At 40.8% G+C, this 22053-nt stretch overlaps 1 protein-coding gene and 1 long non-coding RNA gene across 2 annotated transcripts in view; one reads left to right on the forward strand and one right to left on the reverse strand.

Annotated features, from left to right (window-relative positions):
• LOC127696105 (uncharacterized) lies at positions 1 to 16170 on the forward strand. The gene is made up of 5 exons (XR_007980169.1): positions 1 to 219; positions 10523 to 10641; positions 11149 to 11181; positions 12134 to 12184; positions 15049 to 16170. It is a non-coding gene; the product is annotated as an uncharacterized LOC127696105 (long non-coding RNA).
• Exoc1l (exocyst complex component 1 like) overlaps positions 7689 to 22053 on the reverse strand; it is a 20382-nt gene continuing 6017 nt past the window's right edge. Inside the window, exons 2-3 of the mRNA XM_052198602.1 lie at positions 13183 to 13313; positions 7689 to 7955 (exon numbers count right to left, since the gene is read on the reverse strand). Of these exons, the coding sequence (XP_052054562.1) occupies positions 7689 to 7955; positions 13183 to 13313 (398 nt within the window). The remainder of the gene's footprint in view (positions 7956 to 13182; positions 13314 to 22053) is intronic.

Here is a 22053-nt window from a genome sequence, read left to right on the forward strand (position 1 = left end):
CAGGGCTGAATCATGCAGATATTCCCAGCTGTGGCATTGTCTGCAATATGGCATACCAGGGAGTAAGAGAGGCAAGTTGTTGTCATATCATCCCTGAGAGATGCCAGCTGATGCCTGTGACTGGTCACTGCAGCAGGTACCTAGACTAAGAGATGAAGCCTGAAGGCTTAGTGCCCCTCACGGAAACAGATACTGCTGGTCCCTCAGTGTCTCTTTGAGGTAATGGTTTCCCCATGCTTTTAGCTGCCCGAATTGGTTCTTGACTTCTAATCTCTCACACTCTACATCTGGTGCCTCTAGACATCTTGTTCTACCACCAAGATGTATGACAAATCTAACCCCTCCCCAGCCTTACCCAATCCTTCCTGGATTTCCCTGTGACACGTCCCTCTAGACTTTCGCTCTTCACTCACACTTGGGACAAACGCAGGGTTCAGCATTTGATCTAAGCTGCACCCGGGAAACTTGGTAATGATGTCACTGGCAAGCCCAGACTAACTCCCTAGAAATGTAAGCAAGCCAACATATTAATTTTTATTGGAAATCAGATTTCATGGTTTTTTTTAAAGATTTTATGTTAAATATGCTAAATGTGTGGATCTTATAGTCCTCCATCATCCCAGGAGGTATTAAATTATGATTTGTTTGTATATTATTCAACTGGAGAATGTGGTCTCCCATAAACTCAGTAACCCACATTTAAACAATACAAAGTACCTTTCTGGTATGTGGCATTTAAACTACACAAAGAAAGGTCTGTCCTTAATTAGGAATTAGCTTTTACCTTTAATGAGGGCCTTTAGCCTTCCTAGGAGAGAGACGAGATGCACCCTAAGGAGTTGTATATAAATCTACTAGTTCTGTAAGAGCTTGCAATCTTTATCCCACAGACTCTTGAGTCTTTCAGGAAAAAATACTGAAAGTCTGTAGTGAGCCAATGAGGAGAACTAAACACTGAGATGGACCAGCACATAGCTGGGAGAAAATCAGAGCCTGGCCTAGACAACAAACCCTCCCAGCAAGGATGGTTAAATGAGACCTGAACGCAATCTCATTATCTGAACAAAACATCCATGAGAAGTTAATTATCTAGAAAGAATCCAAGAGTGTGCTGGAAATAAGCCATTTCTGGTCATTATGAATTTTTCTGCATATTTTACTTTAAAATGTAAAACTTTTTTTAAAAAAGTGTAATATGAGTGGGAACACCAAAACAAGACCAAAAATGAGTAGAATTCCCGTGGTGTGGGTTCAGATTTGGTTTCAGTCTTTACTGAGGCAGCAGCCACAGGGAAAGTTACTTGACCTTTCTGGTCCTCATTTTCCTCATCTGGAAGCTGAAAATTATAGGCTCCATTTGTGTATCAGTATTCACTCTGGTGGGGAGTTATGTGTTATGTGTTTTTACTGCCTTAATACTCTCAGCAATGTTAATGTTTTGGGGAACTTATAGTTTTTCTGTTAACTGATCTTTTGGTTAAGGGTAGAAAAAAATTGAAAACACAATACATTGTTTTATTTGCTGTGTTTTCTTTTTCAATTTTTTTTAGTGTGTTAGAATTTATGTAACATAAGACCATTTTAATCTCACCATTTTAATCACTTAAAAAACAATATTTTTTGGAGATGGGGGTCTTACTTCAAAGCCATGATGGTTGGGAACTCTCTGTGTAGATGAGACTGGCCTTGTTCTTACAGAGATCTACCTGCCTGCCTCTGCCTCCAGAGTCTGGGATTAAGGTATGCATAACTACACCTGGCCTCACTTAGTCGCCTTTATACATAGAGTGTGGTGGTAGGTTTGAGTACATTCAGTGTGCAGGAGGCACCTATGGCAATCCCAGCCCTCAGGAGCCTGAGGCAGGCATATCTCTGTGAGTTCAAGGCCAGGCTGAGATATAGAGTGAGACCCTGTCTCAAGAAAAAAAAATGATATAATTTGTAATATTATGTTATGTTACCACCACCCACTTCAGAAGAGTCCTTATGTTGCAAAAACAGAAACTCTGTATCCAAACTGAAACTCTGTATCCAAGAATCAACTTCCCTTATTTTCCTTAGTCGAAGCTGACAGCTACATTTTCAGTATCTCCTTCCTTCTCCTCTCAGTTCTCTATTTATATATGATATTTCCTTTCAATAGGATTTTTGGGACAGAGAATTTTATAACTATTGTTGTAATAGGAACATTTATTTCTGCAGCCCTCTAATATCTGGGAAGTAATTGTGCCAATGAATAATCTATTGGCCCACATTTTGCCCAAGAAAGCAAAGGTGTCTGCTCACAGTCTTGGTTCCACCCCTGATGGGTGGAGGGTCCCTCCCACTTTCAGACTTTGGGCTTGACTTGCTTGCCTTGACCTAAGGCTTACTAGTGGATCTGACATGAACAGAAAATTTAAAGTTCCTTGAAAAACAGGCTTCTCCTTTATGTCTTTGGCCACACGTGAGTCCTTGGATCTTATAACACTAAAAAATCTATTTGCCATCGTTGTGATCGTTAGACATGGATGAGTAGAGGAAATGTGGCAGGAAATGTTGTGCTTCTCATTCCTGAGAGAGCTGTGCTCAGAGGACAGCAGAGAAGGGAGCGTCTTCAGGAAGAAAACAATCCCAAATAATAAGTGAAGTAGGTGTGGCAGAGCCAGAAAAGAGAACCAAGGTGGGGATCATGTGACTCATCTGTCTCTTATAAAGAGATATGGAGCATCTGGGAACAGCTGGATTAGAGAACGATGGTATGAGCAACAATGACAAATACTGAACAGTGAGGAACTGCTCCACAACGATACCCAGATGTATAAATATCAGTAGGAATTAACATTGTAAATACTTTGGCTTTGTTAGGGGAGGATGGTGGATACATCATATGACAAATATTATCGTCATTAAGAGCCAAGGATAAGAGAATATAAGCTCATAAAATCATGAAGAGGAAACCTTAAGCTGCTACATTTTAGTTGCAAATATTATTATAAATTCATTACCATGAGCCTCCGTTTTCAAAAGCTGCTTGCATTCCCTGGATCTGTTGACCTTTAAGCAAAGTGTGTGTGATAATGTGTGTGTGATAAGTAGCTAGGTGGTCATGAGTTTCTCCAACAGAACAGCATGCAGTGGTATCTACACTCCACTCCATGTGCTAAGAGGCATGTTCAGCATTATTAATTGACCTGTAGCTGAGAGTTTACACCCCATCTGTAAGATAGTGGAAGAGAGAGAGAGAGAGAGAGAGAGAGAGAGAGAGAGAGAGAGAGAGAGAGAGAGAGAGAGAGAGAGAGAGAGATTTGGCACAGTGTGTGCTTTTGAAACCTAATCTACCCTCTGGTGACATACCTCCTCTAACAAGGCCATGCCTCCTCCAACAAGGCCATACCTCCTAATATTTCCCAAACAGTTCAACTTCCTAGAAACAAACATCCAAATACATGAGCTTAAGGGAATTCTCATTCAAACTACCACAATCTCTTAGGTTTGCTGGATTTTGACAAATATACATAGGTGTAACTACCACCACAATTAAGATATTTCAGAGTGTTCTGACAATGACCAGATGATAGACAGAAACACAACTCTGCCTTACAGACTGCAGCAAGAAGCCCAGGAACCAACATGCTAATCAACTAGTCCACGCAGTTATCTAGCATGGATAGGATGTACTGGAGACAACTGACCAAGGAACTCTGAAGCAATAGGACCCAAGACGCCAGAACTTAATAATTAATGGCTTCTCTAATTCTTGATTCCTCTTTAAAACTTAAGACCAAACTGAAAAACCCACATATGTATTCCTAAGTAATCACATAATATTCCCTGCTTCTGGGTGGGAGGATACCCAAGGGGCTCCTACCTGCTGAGAGGGGGATGGAGGACAGATTGTGGGAGGGGGTGGCCAGGAGGGAGGCAGTGAGTAGAATGTAAAGTGAATAACTTAAAATAATAATAACGATAAGTAAAAATAATTAGTGTACAAATTATAAAAAATATGTAAGAAGCAATGGAAATGGTAACTATCTTTCAAATGATCAACAGCTATATTTTTAGTCTTAGTAATAAAAATGTTTATTTTATCCGGGCAGTGGTGGCACACGTCTTTAATCCCAGCACTCGGGAGGCAGAGGCAGATTTCTGAGTTCGAGGCTAGCCCGGTCTACGGAATGAGTTCCAGGACAGCCAGGGCTACACAGAGAAACCCAGGCTCTAAAAACCCAAAATAAATAAATAAACAAATAAACAAATAAATATAAAAATTAAAAGTCTATTTTAAAAATAAACAATAATTTGAAATAAGAAGAAAACGATTTTCTGCTTCTAATTATCTACCCCAGCTCCTATTTTCTCCTGCACACTATCATATTTTATATGTAATAGTTTTTATTCTATTAATCTTCCAATGTTGGATGCTTGAGCTCATGTAAACATTTTGCTAAAAACATATGGCTGCATATATGTCATTTTGTAGTTGCTCCAATAAATCTTTGGGATCAAGATCACCACATTGAAGAGCAATCACATACACAGTTTGAAAAGCAATGTAGACTTTTTCTCTGCAGTAATAAATACGAGAAAAACTCAATGAAACCCTATCACTATTTGGGGATTTTTCATATAAGACAAGAAGTGAGCTCACCCCACAGGTATGATGTCAGTTTCTCTGCTGGATAAGATCAAGCACCTTTTAAAGCTTCCCAGTGTCATTTGCAATTCATTTCCCGTGAACTGTCTGCTCATACATTTTCCAATTTGCTGCTGGGCTTTTAAAAAGTTCTTCAACTTTAGGAGTACATATATACATGCTTATTCAAGTTGCAATTTGTTTTGACTTTAATATATATATATATTTAATATTTTTTAATTTTATATAGTTAATATTATTTACCCTGTTTCTGGATTTTGAGTAATACCAAGGAAGGTTTCCCCAACTCTTTTGTTTGTTTGTTTGTTTGTTTGTTTTGTTGTTGTTGTTGTTGTTTCAAGGCAGGGTTTCTCTGTGTAGCCCTGGCTGTCCTGGAACTCACTCTGTAGACCAGGCTGGCCTTGAACTCAGAAATCCACTTGCCTCTGCCTCCCAAGTGCTAGGATAAAAGGTGTGCACAACCACCACATCTGTGCAGAGTTTACATATTTTCCTTCTAGTAGGCTCAAAGATATCCTTTTTTCCTTTTATATATCTTTATTATTGTTTTTTAAATTAGGTATATTCTTTATTTACATTTCAAATGTTGTCCCCTTTCCTTGTTTCCCCCTCCCCCGAAAATCCCATAAGCCATCCCTCCTTCCCCACTCAACCCTCCCCCGACTCCCTGTCCTGGTATTCCTCTACACTACAGCATCAAGTCTTGTCCAGCTCATTTATCACATAACCTAACCATTTAAAGTATGTAGTATATACTGTTTATTCATCAGTTATTTTAGCTATGTTCAATATATAGCATTATACAGATCAGTTTAACCATTTTCAATGTATAAGAAGGTGGCAGGAGAAGGTGGCAGTATTAGTCACATTTGCTGTGTTACACAACCATTTTTAAAACTTTTTTCATCACAGAAGCTGTATAACAATTAAGAAACATCTCCATTTTTTTCTACTCTAGTCTGTTAGCATTTGCTCTAGTCTGAATTCATCTACTCCAAATATTTCATAGAGTTAAATCATGCAATAATTGTCCATTCATCCATTGATTATTTAACTTAGCACAATGCTTTCAAAGTTTATCTACATTGCAGCATGCATCAAAACTTTTATCCCTTGAGATGCTGAATAATACTCTATTATTTGGCTATACCATATTTTTTGTTAATTCATTCATCTTTTGATGGACACATGACATTTTCTTCATTTTATATTACAAAGAATGCCGGAACAAAGAATGCCGGAAACACAATTATGAGTCAACTTACAATATCATGTTGGTCTACAACTTATAATATTTTGTTGGAATACAACTACTCATTTAAGTCACTGTTTTGAATTCACTTGGGTCTGCACCTAGGAGCAAACTGTGGAGTCATTTAGTAATGGCTCTTAAGGAAATGCCTGCATGGAACGAGCCATCCTGAATTGTACACTCCATGACTGCCCTTGAAGAGCACTGCCCTGTTCTCTCTTTGCTTCCCAGAAAGTATAAATAAACAAGTCACTAGAGCAATAATGTGTGTTTTATGACTAAATTCAGAATGATGAGGCCATTAATACCAATACTTTAAGGGCACTTTAGTACTGAGTGTGACTTAATAAGATACATTCCAGTTTAATTGAATTCACTTTTGTCCTCACCCAAATGGCAGGGATCAGAATGGTACCCTGGCCATTAAGACTTACAATTATCTCAGTAAGTCCTCAGTAGGCTGCATTCTGCAATCCTGGATAAATCTACATCTTTTCTTTGGTCCCATGACTCCCTAGGGCTGGCTCTCATACATTGGGAACAGCTTGCTCCAGTGTACCATCAAAGCCATTTCTTACATGACAGTAGTATATACATCCCACCAGCAATGGAACTCACTAACTCATATCTCCCACGTTTGTTTCTTAAAGACATAGTCATCCTAGTAGATTCAAATCAGAACTGACTTGACACTTGGGTTTTGATTAGCATTCCCTAATGATCTAGTGGTGCTAAGCATCTTTCTCGTGCTCATTGGTTATTTGTGTATTTGTAGAAATAGCTGTCAACATCCTTTGCCCATTTTAAAACAGGGTTGTTTTGTGTCACTGAGTCCTCTCTGTGTATGGGAAGGCATTAAGTCTTTTTCAGACAGATGATTTGAAGGTATGTTTCTTTTTTCCTCCAAGGCTTGTTTTCAATTTCTTGATAACACCCTTTGGTGCAAAGATAACTTTTCGTGAAATCTGGTTTAGTTATTTTTCTCTCTTCTTTTTTAGTTATGATTCTTAGGATTATAAGAATCCATTATCAATCCCAAAGTCCTCAAGGTTTACCTTATATGTCATTCTAATAATGTATGGCTGTAGTTACTATGTGTAGGTTATTGATTCATTTAAATTTTTATAGTGGGTATGAGTTGGTATACCTGTTCAGCTCAATTCTTTTGTATGGATTTCCAGTTATCACAGCCTCATCAGTTGAAGAGATTATTCCTTCTCCCATTGATGAACTTGATAGCTTTGTGCTCTGGGACTATACTTATGCTAATACCATGCTGTTTTGATTATAGTAGTTTTGGAGTGAGTTTCAAAAGCATGAATCTTCCAACTTTATACTTATTTTTAAGTTTTTTGTTTGCTTGTTTCCATATTTTGATCTGCTTGCAATTCTGAATGAGTTTTGAAGATTAGATTTTCCAGTTTTACAACACGGACCCTTAAAAGAATTTTTAAAGGAATTCTCTTGTATCTGAAAAATGTTTTTGGACAGAACTGATATCTTGAAAAGATGAAATCTTCTTATTTATGAACCCAGGATCTCTTTCAAAGTTTTTCTTGATTCTAATTTAACTCAAACCATGCAACACCTTCCAAAGTTAGTAAAGAACACAGTGAACCAATAGTCTCAACTGTGGAACAGCTGCACTAAAGCACGTTTTCATTTCAATTCTCAAAGCCTGGTTTTATTTTAGTATAAATAATACACATTGGTAAAGAGGCAAAACAAACTTTTGACTATCTGTATTTAGTTGGCAAGCCATTTTCTTCAGAGGCAGATGACAAACTCTGGGTTAGGTCTTCAAAGTGGCAGGGGACACAAGGACAAGCACACAAGATTGAACGCATAAAAGCATATTCTCATGAGGACCAGGCAGTCCTTGTTGTTAGAGGACCAAATGGAGTCATCGTTGATGTACGTAGAATCGAAGTTCACCATGTGTAAGTCCTTCTTAAGGTACACGTGGTTCAGCCTGCTCACTGTCCGAGCAAAGGAGTACTTAGAGGCACAGCTATAGGCCTCCAGGCTGTATACTTTCTTGAAGTGCAGATCAAAAAATGGATTGTCCTAGAAGAGAAAGAAAGAGGGACCTGATTTACTTTTATTCAAGGCCATTGTCTGGATTCCCATATTCTGTTGGCCGTGCCTATCAATTTTATCACTAGAAGACATAGTTCTAAAATCTACGGATCAGCTTTCCAAAGCTAGGACTACCGAGTAGACTTACTTCTTAAAGTCAACAGCACGATCATGGCTTGACCCTAGCTCCCCAGCTCCAGATTGCATCCCCTGGGAACCCACAGGCCACTCCAGCCAGAGAAGCAGGTAGGCCAACTATAGATCTTCACCTCCATTCTTCTGAATCCAGCCCCCAGTCTTATCAACAGCTCTGTAGCACACCTAATGTAGCGTTGCTTCTGGCCTCCTGCCATCTCCAATGCATCAGATCTTCCACTTCACCCCAACCCCCCATACACACACTCATTACTCTATCCTAACCCCCAACTACAGCAGGCATTCCCTGGGAATCTGCAGGCCACTCTGGCCAGAAAAGCAGGTAGCCTAACCTCAGATTTCCACCACTTCCTCCTCTGCTCCAAATCCGATCCCCCCAGTCTCACCCCATCTCTGTAGAAGACCACCTGCAGCCCCAGCCCCATCTCCAGTGGAGCAAGCGATCTCCCTCAACTTTCTTTCCCACTTATCCTATGATCCCAGCCCACGACTCCAGCAGGCGTCCCCTGGGAACCTGCCAGCCAAGCCTGTCAGAGAGGCAAGTAGGCCAGCCCAGCAGGTAGGGGAGCTTCAGATCTTCACTAATCCTCCTCTCCTCCATATCCAGTTCCCCAGTCTCATCCTCAGCTCTGTAGCACACTAAGCTGTTGTGGTCTCTCCTCACACTCTGCCTCTCTATAGACACTAGAGCAACACTGTTGGTGGCTATCCCAACGGCAAGAAGGCAGTTCAGTAGAACGTGGCTTAGTAGCCAGTGTTGGTTCAAATATTGAGAGACTGGCCTCCAGTAGTTTATTTTAGCACATATGTAAGCACAACACAATTTGGTAAACTGTTTCTAGGTTATAATTAACTCAATCCCATGTGTACAACAAAGCTTAAGACGTGACTATATTGAAACATTTTGTAAAGTACAAATGGCATCTTTCATAAAGTTAGGTCCTATAGATTGGCTGAGGAAACAAATGCAAGATAATTGTCTAGGGGAGGATCTGGTGTGGTCTTGGGCCACACAGAAAGTGCAAAAGTTACCAGGCTATTAATCATATCCACTCCCAGCTTCCTGGTCAGGTATACATTTTTCCCTTTGAAAAGATACCTCTGAGTGTTTAATGTCTCTAGTTCCCCTGGTGCTTTATCTGTGAGCACAAGGACCTATGAGCCTCCTACAGAACACCTTGCTTTCCTCCCTCCCCATCAACCCTCCCTAATTTTAGGAATTATACATCAATAGAGGGCTAATATCCAAAATATATAAAGAATTAAAGATAGTAGATATTGAAAAACAACCCAAAACAAATAACACAATTAAAAAATGGGGTACAGATCCAAACAGAGAATTCTTAAAAGTAAAAATTCAAATGGCTGAGAAACACTTAAAGAAACATTGCGTACCCTTAGTTATCAGGGAAATGCAAGTCAAAACTACCTTGAGATTTCATTTTATACCCGACATAGTGGCTAAGATCAAAAACGCAAGTGCCAGCTCATGCTGGTGAGTAAGGGGAGCAGGGGGAGCACTCATTTGTTGCTAGTGGGAGTGCAAAAGTGTACAAGTTACGTGGAAATCAGTGTGGCAGACCCTCAGGATGATGGGAATGGAACTATCCCAATATCCAGCAATAGAACTTTTAGGTGTCCGCCTAAATGATACTTCATCCTACCACAGAGACACGTGCTCTACCATGTTCATTGCTGCTCTATTCTTAACAGCCAGAAACTGGAGATGATGTAGGTGTCTTTCAACAGAAGGATAAAGAAAATGTGATACATTTACACAATGGAGTATTAAAAAGCAAAATCACGAAGCTGCAGGTAAATGGATGAATTAAGAAAACAAAAACAAAAACAAAAACAAAAACCACCCTGAGTGAGGTAACCCAGATCCTGAAAATAGTTATGGTGTGTATTCACTCATATGTTCATGTTAGCTTTTAAGTCAATGATAACCAAACTACAATCCACAGAACCACAGAGGTCTGATAAAGAGTAAGAGACTAGGGTGGTGAGGAGATGGTGGACAGAGATGCCAAGGAAACAGGGCCCTGGATCAACATTGTGGTCACAGACATTAGACAGCACGTGTGGCTCAGCACCAGAGCTGAAAGGAGAATCTCCCATCAGTAACCGTGCTATTGAAAATTCAGCTTCCTCCAAGGGAGTCTCATTGGGGAAGAAGCTACTCTTAAGGGTAGGTTGCATGCCCAGCAGTAGGCGGCCAACAGAAGACAAACTCAAGGGCATCTTTGGAGGTTCCTTGTCTCATATTGTGTCAGGGCTCTTCCTGTTGTTGTTGTTTTTTTTTAATTCTTACTATATTAAAAAATTCTATATTAGTTATATAATTAATGATAAGATAATAATATATTAATTATAAAATTATTTATGTTTCTTCTTAGTGTTTTCATGGAATTCCTGAGTGGGCAAATGAGTGGAATACTACTCAGCTATTAGGAATGAGGACATCCTGAGTTTTGCAGGCAAATGAATGGAACTAGAAAATATCATCATGAGTGAGGTAACTCAGACCCAAAAGGACATGTATGGCATGTATTCACTAATAAGAGGATGTTAACTCCCCCCAAAACCCTCAAAAAGTACAGAGATACTTTTACAGAGTACCCAAGATACAGTCCACAGAACTCAAAAAGTCAACAACCTGAAGTGCCCAAGTGAGGACACCTCAGTCCCACTTGGGAGGGAGAAGAAAGCAACCACAAGTCGGGAGGGAGGGAGGAACCTTGGAGGGAAAGTGGATAGGGGGATGGGAGTGGGGGGAGAGTGGAACCTGATCTGGTATTGGGTGAGGGAAAAGGACTAAAGCCCTGAGGGCCAGCAGAAAGGCAGAAACGATGAGCTTTCCTCTCTATCTGCTTCACTATCAAAGACCGGATCTTCAGATGAAAAGGGGAGAATCAATAACTTTGTAATGAAATTGGAGGCCAAGAGAAGTAGGGAAGAATTAGAACACAGCCAACAGCTTCCAATGGATCAAAGTTGACAGGTTTCGTTTATATATTCCCAGGTGCTGGCCAAGCTCGGCAGAAATAATGATACCGTAAGTAGTGTTTGAGAATGGGAGAGGGAAAAGACAAAAGAAAATCAGGCTGACGATGGATGAGGATGGCTAATTTCTACCCCACAGATTGGCAAACATGAATGGCAAGCAGAATGAGATAGATAAGATAAACATCACTCCATGCAATATAAACATCTGGTAAATGCAGAAAAGTATAATGAAGAAAAAATTGTACCACAATCACCCAGGAAATTATTGTTAAAGTTTGTTTCATATTTAAATGCACAGACACATGGCCATGCTTACATGTAAAATAGAAGGTTTAACATTTTGTATTGGGTGCACACTAATCTAACTTGTAGACATGCCATAATATACTTAGTCAGTTTTTAAGTCTTCAACATTTAGGTAAAATATATTTTCAGAGAATATTTGAGCACTTAGGGCACAAGCCAATGGCGTATCCCAATTCTTTGGCCAAGCATCTTGTCAAATACACTCAGTTTTAAAAGTGGGATTTCTAGGTGAGCACAAAGGTAATAACAGAAGATGATAGTCTAGAAAATGACAAAGTTCAGACATCTTGACTGGAGCAATCAATCAGTTAATGGCAGTATCAAATGCTCACAGCTGTCTGAGTACTCACTGTCGCCTCAGAGCCTGGTAGGTCCTGATAGTCTGTAAATCCTAAAGAAGTGACTGAAGAATGAAAAGCATATGAATTCCTGCAGCTAAAACAGCTGATCTAAAGAAGATGAATTAATAGATTCCTGAGAGTCTAGATTTTCCACTTAAAAGCTGTGTGACATACGACAAGTCAATTCGTCTCTTAAATGTTATTTTCTATTAAATTATAGCAGTAATAGAATTTAATTCATGGGATTAATGATGAGTTAAAATTATATATTATAACAATACAGTTGTGTATTATATATTATATAATACTTAGCTTGGCTCCTTTCTCTCTTGTTTACTACATGTACGGTGACAGCTGATGACAGATTTAACAGCAGTAGCAACAATAACCACCTATTCCTTACAGGTGAGTACTTGGTCTTATCTGCTTTACCAGTTTGTCATTGACTTGGACCAAGTCTTTAAGGTTGTATTAAGTCTGCATTACATCATAGTGATGAGAAAATATCAAGATATGAGGACACTCAATAGGTTGGGAACAATGGATGCGCTAAGAATATGCTATTATTAAACAATAACAAATTACTTTAGGTTTTCATTTGTTCAACCATAACACCACAGATATTTACTGAGTCCTTTATTAGGCAGGAGGCATGACCAAGAATGAAGTCATGGTCCCAGAATTTTAGGAGCTTTCTATCCAAAGGGGAAAGGGGTAGCCCATCAACTATGCATTTACGATTGTAATGGATGTGTACTGGGTTGGGCAATTGTGAGTAGGATTTATTCAGTGGGAAATCTGGGACTGGGGTAAAAGCTGGGAATGACTGGACCTAAACAGTAAGATAGTAAGCTCTGTGGACACACAGAGGTCAGTGGTGAGGAATGACCTCTCAATCAAAAGACAATGGGGAGGAGATGGGGACAGGTGCTCAGTCCCCTGTCAACTCTAAGTCTGTAGGTTTTCAATGAAATCCTCTGGAAGATGAAGTGGGCTTGCTGACTGTATACTTGATTCCAGAAGGAAGGAATCCCCCAAACTTAACAAATATTAAAGCAAACAAAACAACAAGCTGGGTTTGAGAAAGTGGAATCGGAAATGTCATTTTGAGAAAGTTTCATCTAAAGTTGCAGGATTGACTGGTAGATTGCATTTAGCCTGTCAAGAACAACTTAGGAAAGATGGCTTTTAAATTTAATAGGCAAAATTCAGATTCCAACTCATAAAAGCAAATCATAAAAGCTGATATAGATCACCCCAGGAAATTCATCCATACCACTTAAGAACAACAAAATGTCATCTTCACACTTTGTACATGCCAAGAATCTATAAAGTAGAATATCGAACATAACGATCTCCAGTGTATTGATCCTGTGCTGCCTTTCTAAGATGCCAACACTTACGGTATCTGCTTCTTTTCCGTCAATCATCCGCAGATCACTCAAGGACCATCTTTTTGTTACCTCGTACTTCTCATCCAGCCCTACTCTGTAGTGCTTCACCATGGTGATTTTTACTTCGTCAGTTTTGGTTACTGTAGGGCAGAAAAAAAACACTTAGAAAATACAAACTCTTACTTTATAAAATCCTCCAAGTCACATGTCAGTATTTATTTATCTCCCTCATCATTGACTTGGACCAAATCTTTAAGGTTGTATTCAGTCTGCATTACATCATAGAGATGATGTAATATCAAGATATGTGGACACTCAATAGTTTGGGAACAATGGATGTGCTAAGAATATGCTATTATTAAACAATAACAAATTACTTTAGAATTTGATTCGCTCAACCATAACAGATATTTACTGAGTCCTTTATTAGGCAGGAGGCATGATCAAGAATGAAGTCAAGTTTTCTTTAGTGACCTTGAACCCAAATTATAAATACATTCCTCATATGAGTCCTGGTGTGACTGAGCATGCCCCAGATTTGCTCAAGAATTAACTTTATTTTGTGACAATTGTCTGTCCAAGCAATGCAGTTTGAATTCTGAGCTTTGTGGGGAAGGGTGTCCAACTTGGACAGAAAAGGAAAGGCTGAGCCTTAGCGGAAGACAAAATGCCCACTAAAAGTCAGACTTTTAGCTGAGATGATATGAGATGATGGTACAAATATGGTACCATGATGGTATGATGATATGAGAAAATATGGTACAAATAGCAAAAGGCTCTGCTGGAGCAACAATTTAGTGTCGAAGAGCAACCAAACCAAGCAAGCTGCGACATTCCTTCTAAACCTGCCAGGAGACCTTGAACGCAGAAGTTCCTGTGACCCAACTTCCAGTGATTTGGGTGGTGATGTTTGAGACTGTCAACCCTCTCTCATGTGCCTCTCCAAGTCCAGTGTTCAGGAGATGCCCCCAGAGCAGGCTGGTCTAATATTCTACTTTGAAAGGCCTGGAGGAGATCTCTCCCTACTTAATGTGAACAAAATGAGAACAATAATTGTCTGTTCCTAAAATCACTTGTCTCTGCCTTTGTTGGAATATTGAGTTCTTCTATTAAAAGTATCAATGAGGGCTGGACAGATGGCTCAGCAGTTAATAGCACCAACTGCTCTTCCAGAGGTCCTGAGTTCAGTTTCCAGCAATCACATGGTGGCTCACAACCATCTGTAATGGGACCTGATGCCCTCTTCTGGTGTGTGTGAAGACAGTGACAGTATACTCACATCTATAAAATAAATAAATTTTTAAAAATATTATCAATGAGTCAGTAGCTAGTCAGTATCTACTGAGTACTTTCCATTTCTGAATAGATTATAAATGCTACAGAAAGACATGTAAGAAACCTGGCTTCTGCCCTGAAGATGCTCAGGATTTTAGTAAGAAGACAAGACTATCCCTGGGGTCATATCTACTGGATTATTATAAAGACAGGGCCATTGGAATACAATGCTTAAAGTTTCCTTTGTCAGGTTGTTAGTGTTGCCTGGTGAGTGGTAAGCTGATTGTAACTTCAAGTGAGACTGGAATTTGCTTTGAGAAAAAATTCCTTCTGGTTCTGGAAGGTTTCCTTTGGCATGATGCTGTGATTTGAATGGGATCTCCAAGTTCTTGTGCTGGATATTTCATCTGCATTGAAATGATGTTAAGAGGTGAGGCCTTTACAATTGGGTCAGGGTGGTCAGGGGCCTCGTGAGAGGATCAGTGGTAGCTTTTGTGGGAGTGTGCTCCTAATGAAAGGATACTTGCTGTAATGCCTGCATCTCTTTCTTTGTCTTCCATTCTCACCGTCACACTGCTAAACATCTGACTTCCTCTACAGATGATGCAACAAGAGGACCCTCATCAGATGCGAGCTCCTCAGTCCTGGAATCCTCATCCTCCCTCTGTTCTTTATAAATTACTAAATCACAAGTAGTTTGCCATAGTAGCACAAAACACTCTAAGACATGTGAGCTTCTAGTTATGCAGATATAAAGTAATCACAATATAATTACAGGCATAGATGCAGTCTATTTGAACTGGAAATAGAGCATCACCATCTGGGCTTCCCCCTAGGGGGAGGCCAGCATTAGGAAATGAACAGTGAGGGGGGGGGCTACATTTTACCAGATAAAAGAGAGAAGATGGACTATATAAATTGGCCAGTATTAAGATATGGTAGACAATAGGATTAACTAGGTTTGGAAAGTTGTTAAATGTTTTGATAGACTTTGGACTTCAAAGGAGGCAGAAACCACTCTGGAATTGTGATGTTTAAGATCCATCTGCTGGAGAATCCAAAACTAGGAATCCCAAAGTGACCAGCTGAACGCAGAGTTGATAACGAGTGGGTTCAGCCCTAGAGAAGGGCTATTCTGCTCCAGGTGACACATGCATCATCGGGGTGTTGTGTCAGGTGCTCTGGGCAAGCTCACATGGTGACACCTAGTCAATAGTCACCCTTCCGATTGTGAGCCAGGAGTCAATAAAATGGTGTCCCACGCAAGAAGTTTTGTGGTAGCACAATAAGTAGCTCTCATTAGAGAGGGAAGACAAGGTGAAGGACCTTGGGAGAGACGATACTCTGTGAGCTTTGGTGTGCGATGCTCTAGAGTCAAATCCCGACACCACTGCATGCATGTACTGGATGGTTTTGTGTGTCAACTTGACACAGGCTGGAGTTATCATAGAGAAAGCAGCTTCAGTTGGGGAAGTGCCTCCATGAGATCCAGACATGAGATACAAGGCCCCTTGTGGGTGGTGCCATCCCTGGGCTGGTGCTCTTGGGTTCTATAAGAGAGCAAGCTGAACAAGCCAGGGGAAGCAAGCCAGTAAGAAACATCCCTCCATGGCCTCTGCATCAGCTCCTGCTTCCTGACCTGCTTGAGTTCCAGTCCTGACTTCCTTTGGTGATGAACAGCAATGTGCAAGCATAAGCTGAAATAAACCCTTTCCTCCCCAACTTGCTTCTTGGTCATGATGTTTGTGCAGGAATAGAAACCCTGACTAAGATACCATGCAGTGTGGTCTACAAGAGCTAATTACCCTCTAAAGAAGAAATATCACTCACTGGTGTTATAAAGGGAACTTAAGAGCAAATCTGACTCATAAGGAAAAATTAAAGCATGCATGTGACTTGGGAAAGTGCCCAGTAGAAATTCATGGCTGGAGAGTTTTCTTTTGTTTGCAGAGGATGTTGGTAGCCTCGGAGTGAATGGTATGTGGTTGGTAAACGGAAATCAATAAACTGAGGTAAAGTTTCAGGTGAGGTTTTGATGACGTTGGCTTAGGATGCTACAGAAAGGAAACTAAACAATGATATCGAATGCAAATGGAAAGGGGGAGGGGATAAGCCTGAGGGCGGGATAAGGAGCTTGATGTACACAGAAGCATCTGCAAGGCGCCTCAGAAGGGGCTGAGATGGAGGTTCCATGGTTTGCGATGGTTTGAGAGTTGGATGTGTTTGTGGAATGGCTTTCAAGGTTAGATTAGTGGGGATGTTTATGGAGGAAAAAAGTGAGGTAGTGCAGAGTAAAGATGGCGGCTGAGAGGCTAAAGGAGAGAGGGTGAGGCAGGCCCAATGGCGGGATGCCCTGGAAACCGCATCATGAGATAGGTGGAAGTTTGAGAACAATCCAGTGAATGCATGGAGGTAAGACAGAGAGGCATGGGTTTGAATCTCGCCTGAGACCAGGGGCGATCATTGGCTCCTGTCCTGAAGAGGGTTCCTCTACAGTGACTGGAGAAAGTGGCTTCCAGAGGACTCCATGCATCAATACAAGTTGCATATACATTGTGTGCTGGGCCCTGGGCCAGGCAAGGCTTTAAGACCTAGGAAAAGGGGGTCTAAAGGGTATGATGCAAACTACATGTTTTAGGGATTTAGAAGAGAAGAGATGACAAATTTGGGGTACAGAGGAAGTCATTGAAGGGCATGTCTGGAAAAGACATCAGTTATAAGTCTTAACTTGGGGTCAATGGAGGCTGAGACTCTAGAGTCTTCCTGGCATTGTGAAGAAGTCGGTGGGTTTCTGCATTTCTGTATTTCTCTAGCCCTAAAGAAGAGCTATGCACATGGACCTAGATGTTAGCTTTGGGGAAAAGCGAAAACAAGAGGGCGAGCAGCAGACTGATGGGCTGAAGCGGAGGCATCGAAGGTTTCATAGCTTCTAGTCAGAGGCAACTGTGTCTGTCAAGTTAGAACCCCTTTGACAAATCTCTGTCTCCAAAAATATGTACGTTAAAATTCACAACAGTAGCAGACTTACGGTTATGAAGTAGCAATGAAAACACTTTCATGTTTGGTGTCTTAATTAGGGTTTCTTCGGCTGTAAAAAAAATACCACGACCAAAGAGCAAGTTGGAGAGGAAAGGGCTTATTTGGCTTACACTTCCACCTTGCAGTTCATCACCAAAGGAAGTCAGGACACGTCTTAGTTAGACTTTTACTGCTGTGAACAGACACCATGTCCAAGGCAACTTGTAGACAATATTTAATTGGGGCTGGCTTACAGGTTCAGAGGTTCAGTCCATCATCATCAAGGTGGGAGCATGGCAGCATCCAGGCAGGCATGGTGCAGGCAGAGCTGAGAGTTCTACATCTTCATCTGAAGGCCACTAGAAGACTGATTTCCAGGCAGCTAGGATGAAGGTCTTAAGCCCATGCCTAGAGTGACACACCTACTCCAACAAGGCCACACCTCCTAATAGTGCCATTCCCTGGGTCAAGCTTATACAAACTACCACAGTACAGAAACTCAAATAGGGCAGGATCCTGGAGGCAGAAACTGATGCAGAGGCCATGGAGGGGTGCTGCATACTGGCTTGCTTCCCCTGGATTACTCAGTCTGCTTTCTTAAAGAACCCATGGATGGTACCACACCCAAAGGGCTGGGTCCTCCCCCACTGTTCACTAATGGAGAAAATGCCTTACATCTGAATCTCATGGAGGCATTTCCTCAACTGAGGCTCCATCCTCTCTGATGTCAGGACGACACACAAAACCAGGCAGTACAGTTGGGGGTGACCACATGCGGAGCTGTGTTAGAGCGTCACAGCATTAGGACAGTTGAGAACCACTGAGTCAGACGATCCAGGACTCTTGTGTTGTGCCAGCTTGCTGTCTCACTAGCAAGAATGGGCTGAGAGACGACAGGGGTAAAGAGACTTGGAGAAATAATTGGACACTGTACGAAAGCATGGTTTCAAGGAGCAAATCCCACGGCATAGTCTACAAGTTATGAAAGCCAGAGGATTGGCTGCGGAGCCTCTCGGCCACTCATTCACTTCATTAAGCTGATAAATATTTAAATGTCCCTTGTGAACCAAGCACTGTGCTAGGAATTGGAAGAAAAAAAAAAAAAACCCATGAATTCCAGCTCTCACTGAGACTGCAGGGAACAGAGACTTCAGCAGAAAACATGCGAAGGGTGCTGTCTACTGTGCTGTGAACAACCCCCCTCCTGTCCCCTGCACAAGGAAGAAGGGTGTGGCCAGGACAATAGAGGAAGGGCGTGGCTATCTCTCCACCGCTGGAGGAAAGGCTCCAGACGGAGTAATTGGAGTTGTGAAAGGCATCAGAACTTAACAGTATGAAGAAAGGGATAAAGGCAATGTTAGGACTGCGTGGGTTCACAGGCATGAAATACCCGGCACTTTCCAGTCATGGCAAGTATTTGGTATTGCTGGCGTGAAGCAAGAATGTAGACAGGTTGGTAGGAAGGTTAGGGAGGAGTTAGTTGCTGAAAGGACTAGAGTAGATGCAGATGTTACTTATTCTGAAAATTGTGGAAGTATGGAGGGGTGTCCCTGAAAGTTGTTTAAAAAGTGGAGAGGCTATGGTTTAAATTTTAGAACATTCTCTTTTTTCGAATGAAGAAAAGTTATTTATTCTCTAGACTTTATTTGGAAGATGTAATTTATTAATGTATTATTTATTAATTAAATTTTTATCAATTTATTAATTAAAATTTATTAATTAATTTTATTTATTAAATAACTTATTAATTAAAATGAAATCTATTTAACTTATGACATCTCATAGTCTGTGTATTTATTTAATTTTTGTCAGTTTCATACACATGTACAAATGTATGTGTCGTATTTATTCCCATGACCCTGTCTTATCCCCTTTCCACTCCTGCTGACTTCCTCTCTCTGACTAGTGCCACCTTCTCCTTTTATATGTGGGTATGTGCATGTGTGCTTGTGAGAGTGTGTGTGTATTTAAGCGTGGGCGTGCATGTGTGAGTGCCCACATGCATGTGTGTGTGTGTATGCAAGTGTGGGCGTGCGCGTGTGAGTGCCCACGCACATGTGTGTTGGCGTGTGTGTGTGTGTGTGTGTGTGTGTGTGTTGGTGGTGTGTGTGTGTTGTGCAGGTAGCCACAGCTGTGGTATGCTGGTGAATGCAGCCCCCATGTGCTATTCAGAAGATCATATTCCACGGCACACCCACCCATCTTCTGGCTCCTACGATCTTTCCTCCCGTTCTTCCTGCTGTTTCCCAGCCCTTGCAAGTTGTGTGTCCATGCCCTGGTCTAGGGCAGCACATCCAACAGTCACGTCTTCTCAGCACTTTAAGCAGACAGGAAAACATTACGGCTTCCTTTTGGGAGATCCCATAAAGGATGGGTTGGAGGTAGGGAAAAGAGAAGAGATGCCTAGAAAATAAGTCCTACCTATCATCGATAACGGCCATTCTCCCCTTCACCTAGGTTCACAAAACACAGGGCCTGTCTAAAAGTTAGGCTTCTGTAAGATGATGGAGGACCAAGAGAGCGCTGCCTCCTTAATTTGACAAAATAACCTGCTTTAGCGTTTAGGATGTTCTGAGGGTTCTCTTTAGCCGCTCGCTCGCTTGCTCGCTGGCTTGAGCCAAAGGAGCGGCTGAGGCTGGAGGTGACCCAATCCCTAATCTCCACACTTGAGCTTTGCTGCCAGCTGGAATTAAGTGGCCATCTCCACATTAACGCAGTTGCCGAATGGGAACGTATCAGTGTCTTAAAAACCCAAATGTGTTTATAAAGTGTAAACGTTGGAGAGTTGTTTTCTCTTCCTTAGAGGATCTGCTTTGTAACTATGGTTCAGAGAGAGAGATCTTCAGTCCTGGGAAATTTCAGAAGCAACCTGTTCTGTGCTTAAGATTTCATTCTGTCCCCCACCACCACCACCACCCTGCCCTCAGGTTTTAAATTTTAGTAGATAGTTTCAGAATTCCAATCTTTGTAGCCATCACTACTTTAATTTTAATGTAGGCTTTGTCATTAATAAATTCTTCCATCACCTTTAAAAGAGCTACCAGTATTTAAGAGACTAATGGGAAAAAGGACTGGCCAATTGATTTAAAATAATTAGTCAGAATCGAGGAAATGTGAAACTCACAATTAAGTCCCACAGAAATGCATTAAATAAGTAGATGCCTCTTTTGTTTCCAGTGTTATGTAATGGTTTTCATCATTTAAATTAAATAATAGCAGAAGTTATTGTGAAATACTTTTTAAAAGCCTCAGTGAAATGCCACACTGCATTGCTAATGCCTTGCGGTTGTTGAGAAGGCTATGTTTGATTTCACCAAAATCATATTTTCAAATAAAAATTTCCAGAAACATCTATAAATCCATTTCAGGCTATACTGTGAGTCTTTAAAATATTAAAACGATTGACTCTAAGCAACCAAGGGCCTGTATGATTGGTGAACTCACAGACAAACAGAACATGTGGACGAGAAAGAAACTGATTTTGTAGGAACAAAAGTGCCAAAGAAACAAAATAGCCATCCAGTGAGGTTTATACCCAGTTTGTTTAATTGGCTCCATTCTAGAATATTCTCAGTGTGCTTACTGAAAGCAACATGGCAGGGCTGTAGAGCATAGATGGAACTGGCTCTGGCATCTGTCATCTACCGGTTGGTGATCTTGGACAATCATAATTTGACTTCTATAAGAAGTGACAAATGAGTTAACATATTTGAAGGTCTTGACATGTCTGCGCATGCGCTAAGAAATGCGGGTTTTTCTTACCAGAGAGAAGAGGTAGGGAAGCAGAAAGAACCTCAGGTTCAGAATTAGAATGATTCTAATCCTAAGGACTCTGATCGTAAAGTTAGCCTGGAACCTTAGGCTAATTACTAAGTTCTTGTGACCATGGTTTCCTTGTCAGCAACACGTCTCATCTGCATGGAGCTGAAAAAGAATACGTCATAGAAATGGCCTTCTGTGAACCCTGACTCTGCGTGGGTACGCCCACACCTCTCCCTTTTGTCTCATGCTGCTTCATCTTAATAATGAAAAAGATTGAGTATTCGTTCCTTCTTCAAAACTTTAAGGTTTCTATGCATGCTGCAAATGAGGTGACTTGGGCTGGTGGGTCATTCTGATCCTGACATCTCCAAAGTGCAAAATTAACTACGGGAAAATCTGTCTCAGGTAACTAATTGATGAGGATACATTCTGTGTTGTTGATTTTATTTATTTGTTTAGTGTGTGTGTGTGTACTATGTTTACAGTTATAAATCTCTCTCTCTCTCTCTCTCTGTGTGTCTGTGTGTGTGTGTGTGTATGAGAGAGAGACAGACAGAAAGAGAATTTACTTTGATAGTCAAGATTTCATATGTCACAATTTTTATTGTAACAAAGTTATGTGATAACTTGTGTTTTATGCAACTTTAGTAAGATGCACATTTGTTTCTTGAACTAACTGTATTAATCCCCCTTTTTAACAATAGACAAGGGAAGAGTAGTCCAAGGATAATGTGTTCTCTTTGAGGACACAGATATCAATACTGTGCAGTGTGTTCATGGCTATATTATGGAATGAAAACAGATTCGCACACTGGCTGTGCTCTG

This window comes from Apodemus sylvaticus, chromosome 11 (genome assembly GCF_947179515.1).
Source record: "Apodemus sylvaticus chromosome 11, mApoSyl1.1, whole genome shotgun sequence".
Lineage (NCBI taxonomy): Eukaryota > Metazoa > Chordata > Mammalia > Rodentia > Muridae > Apodemus > Apodemus sylvaticus.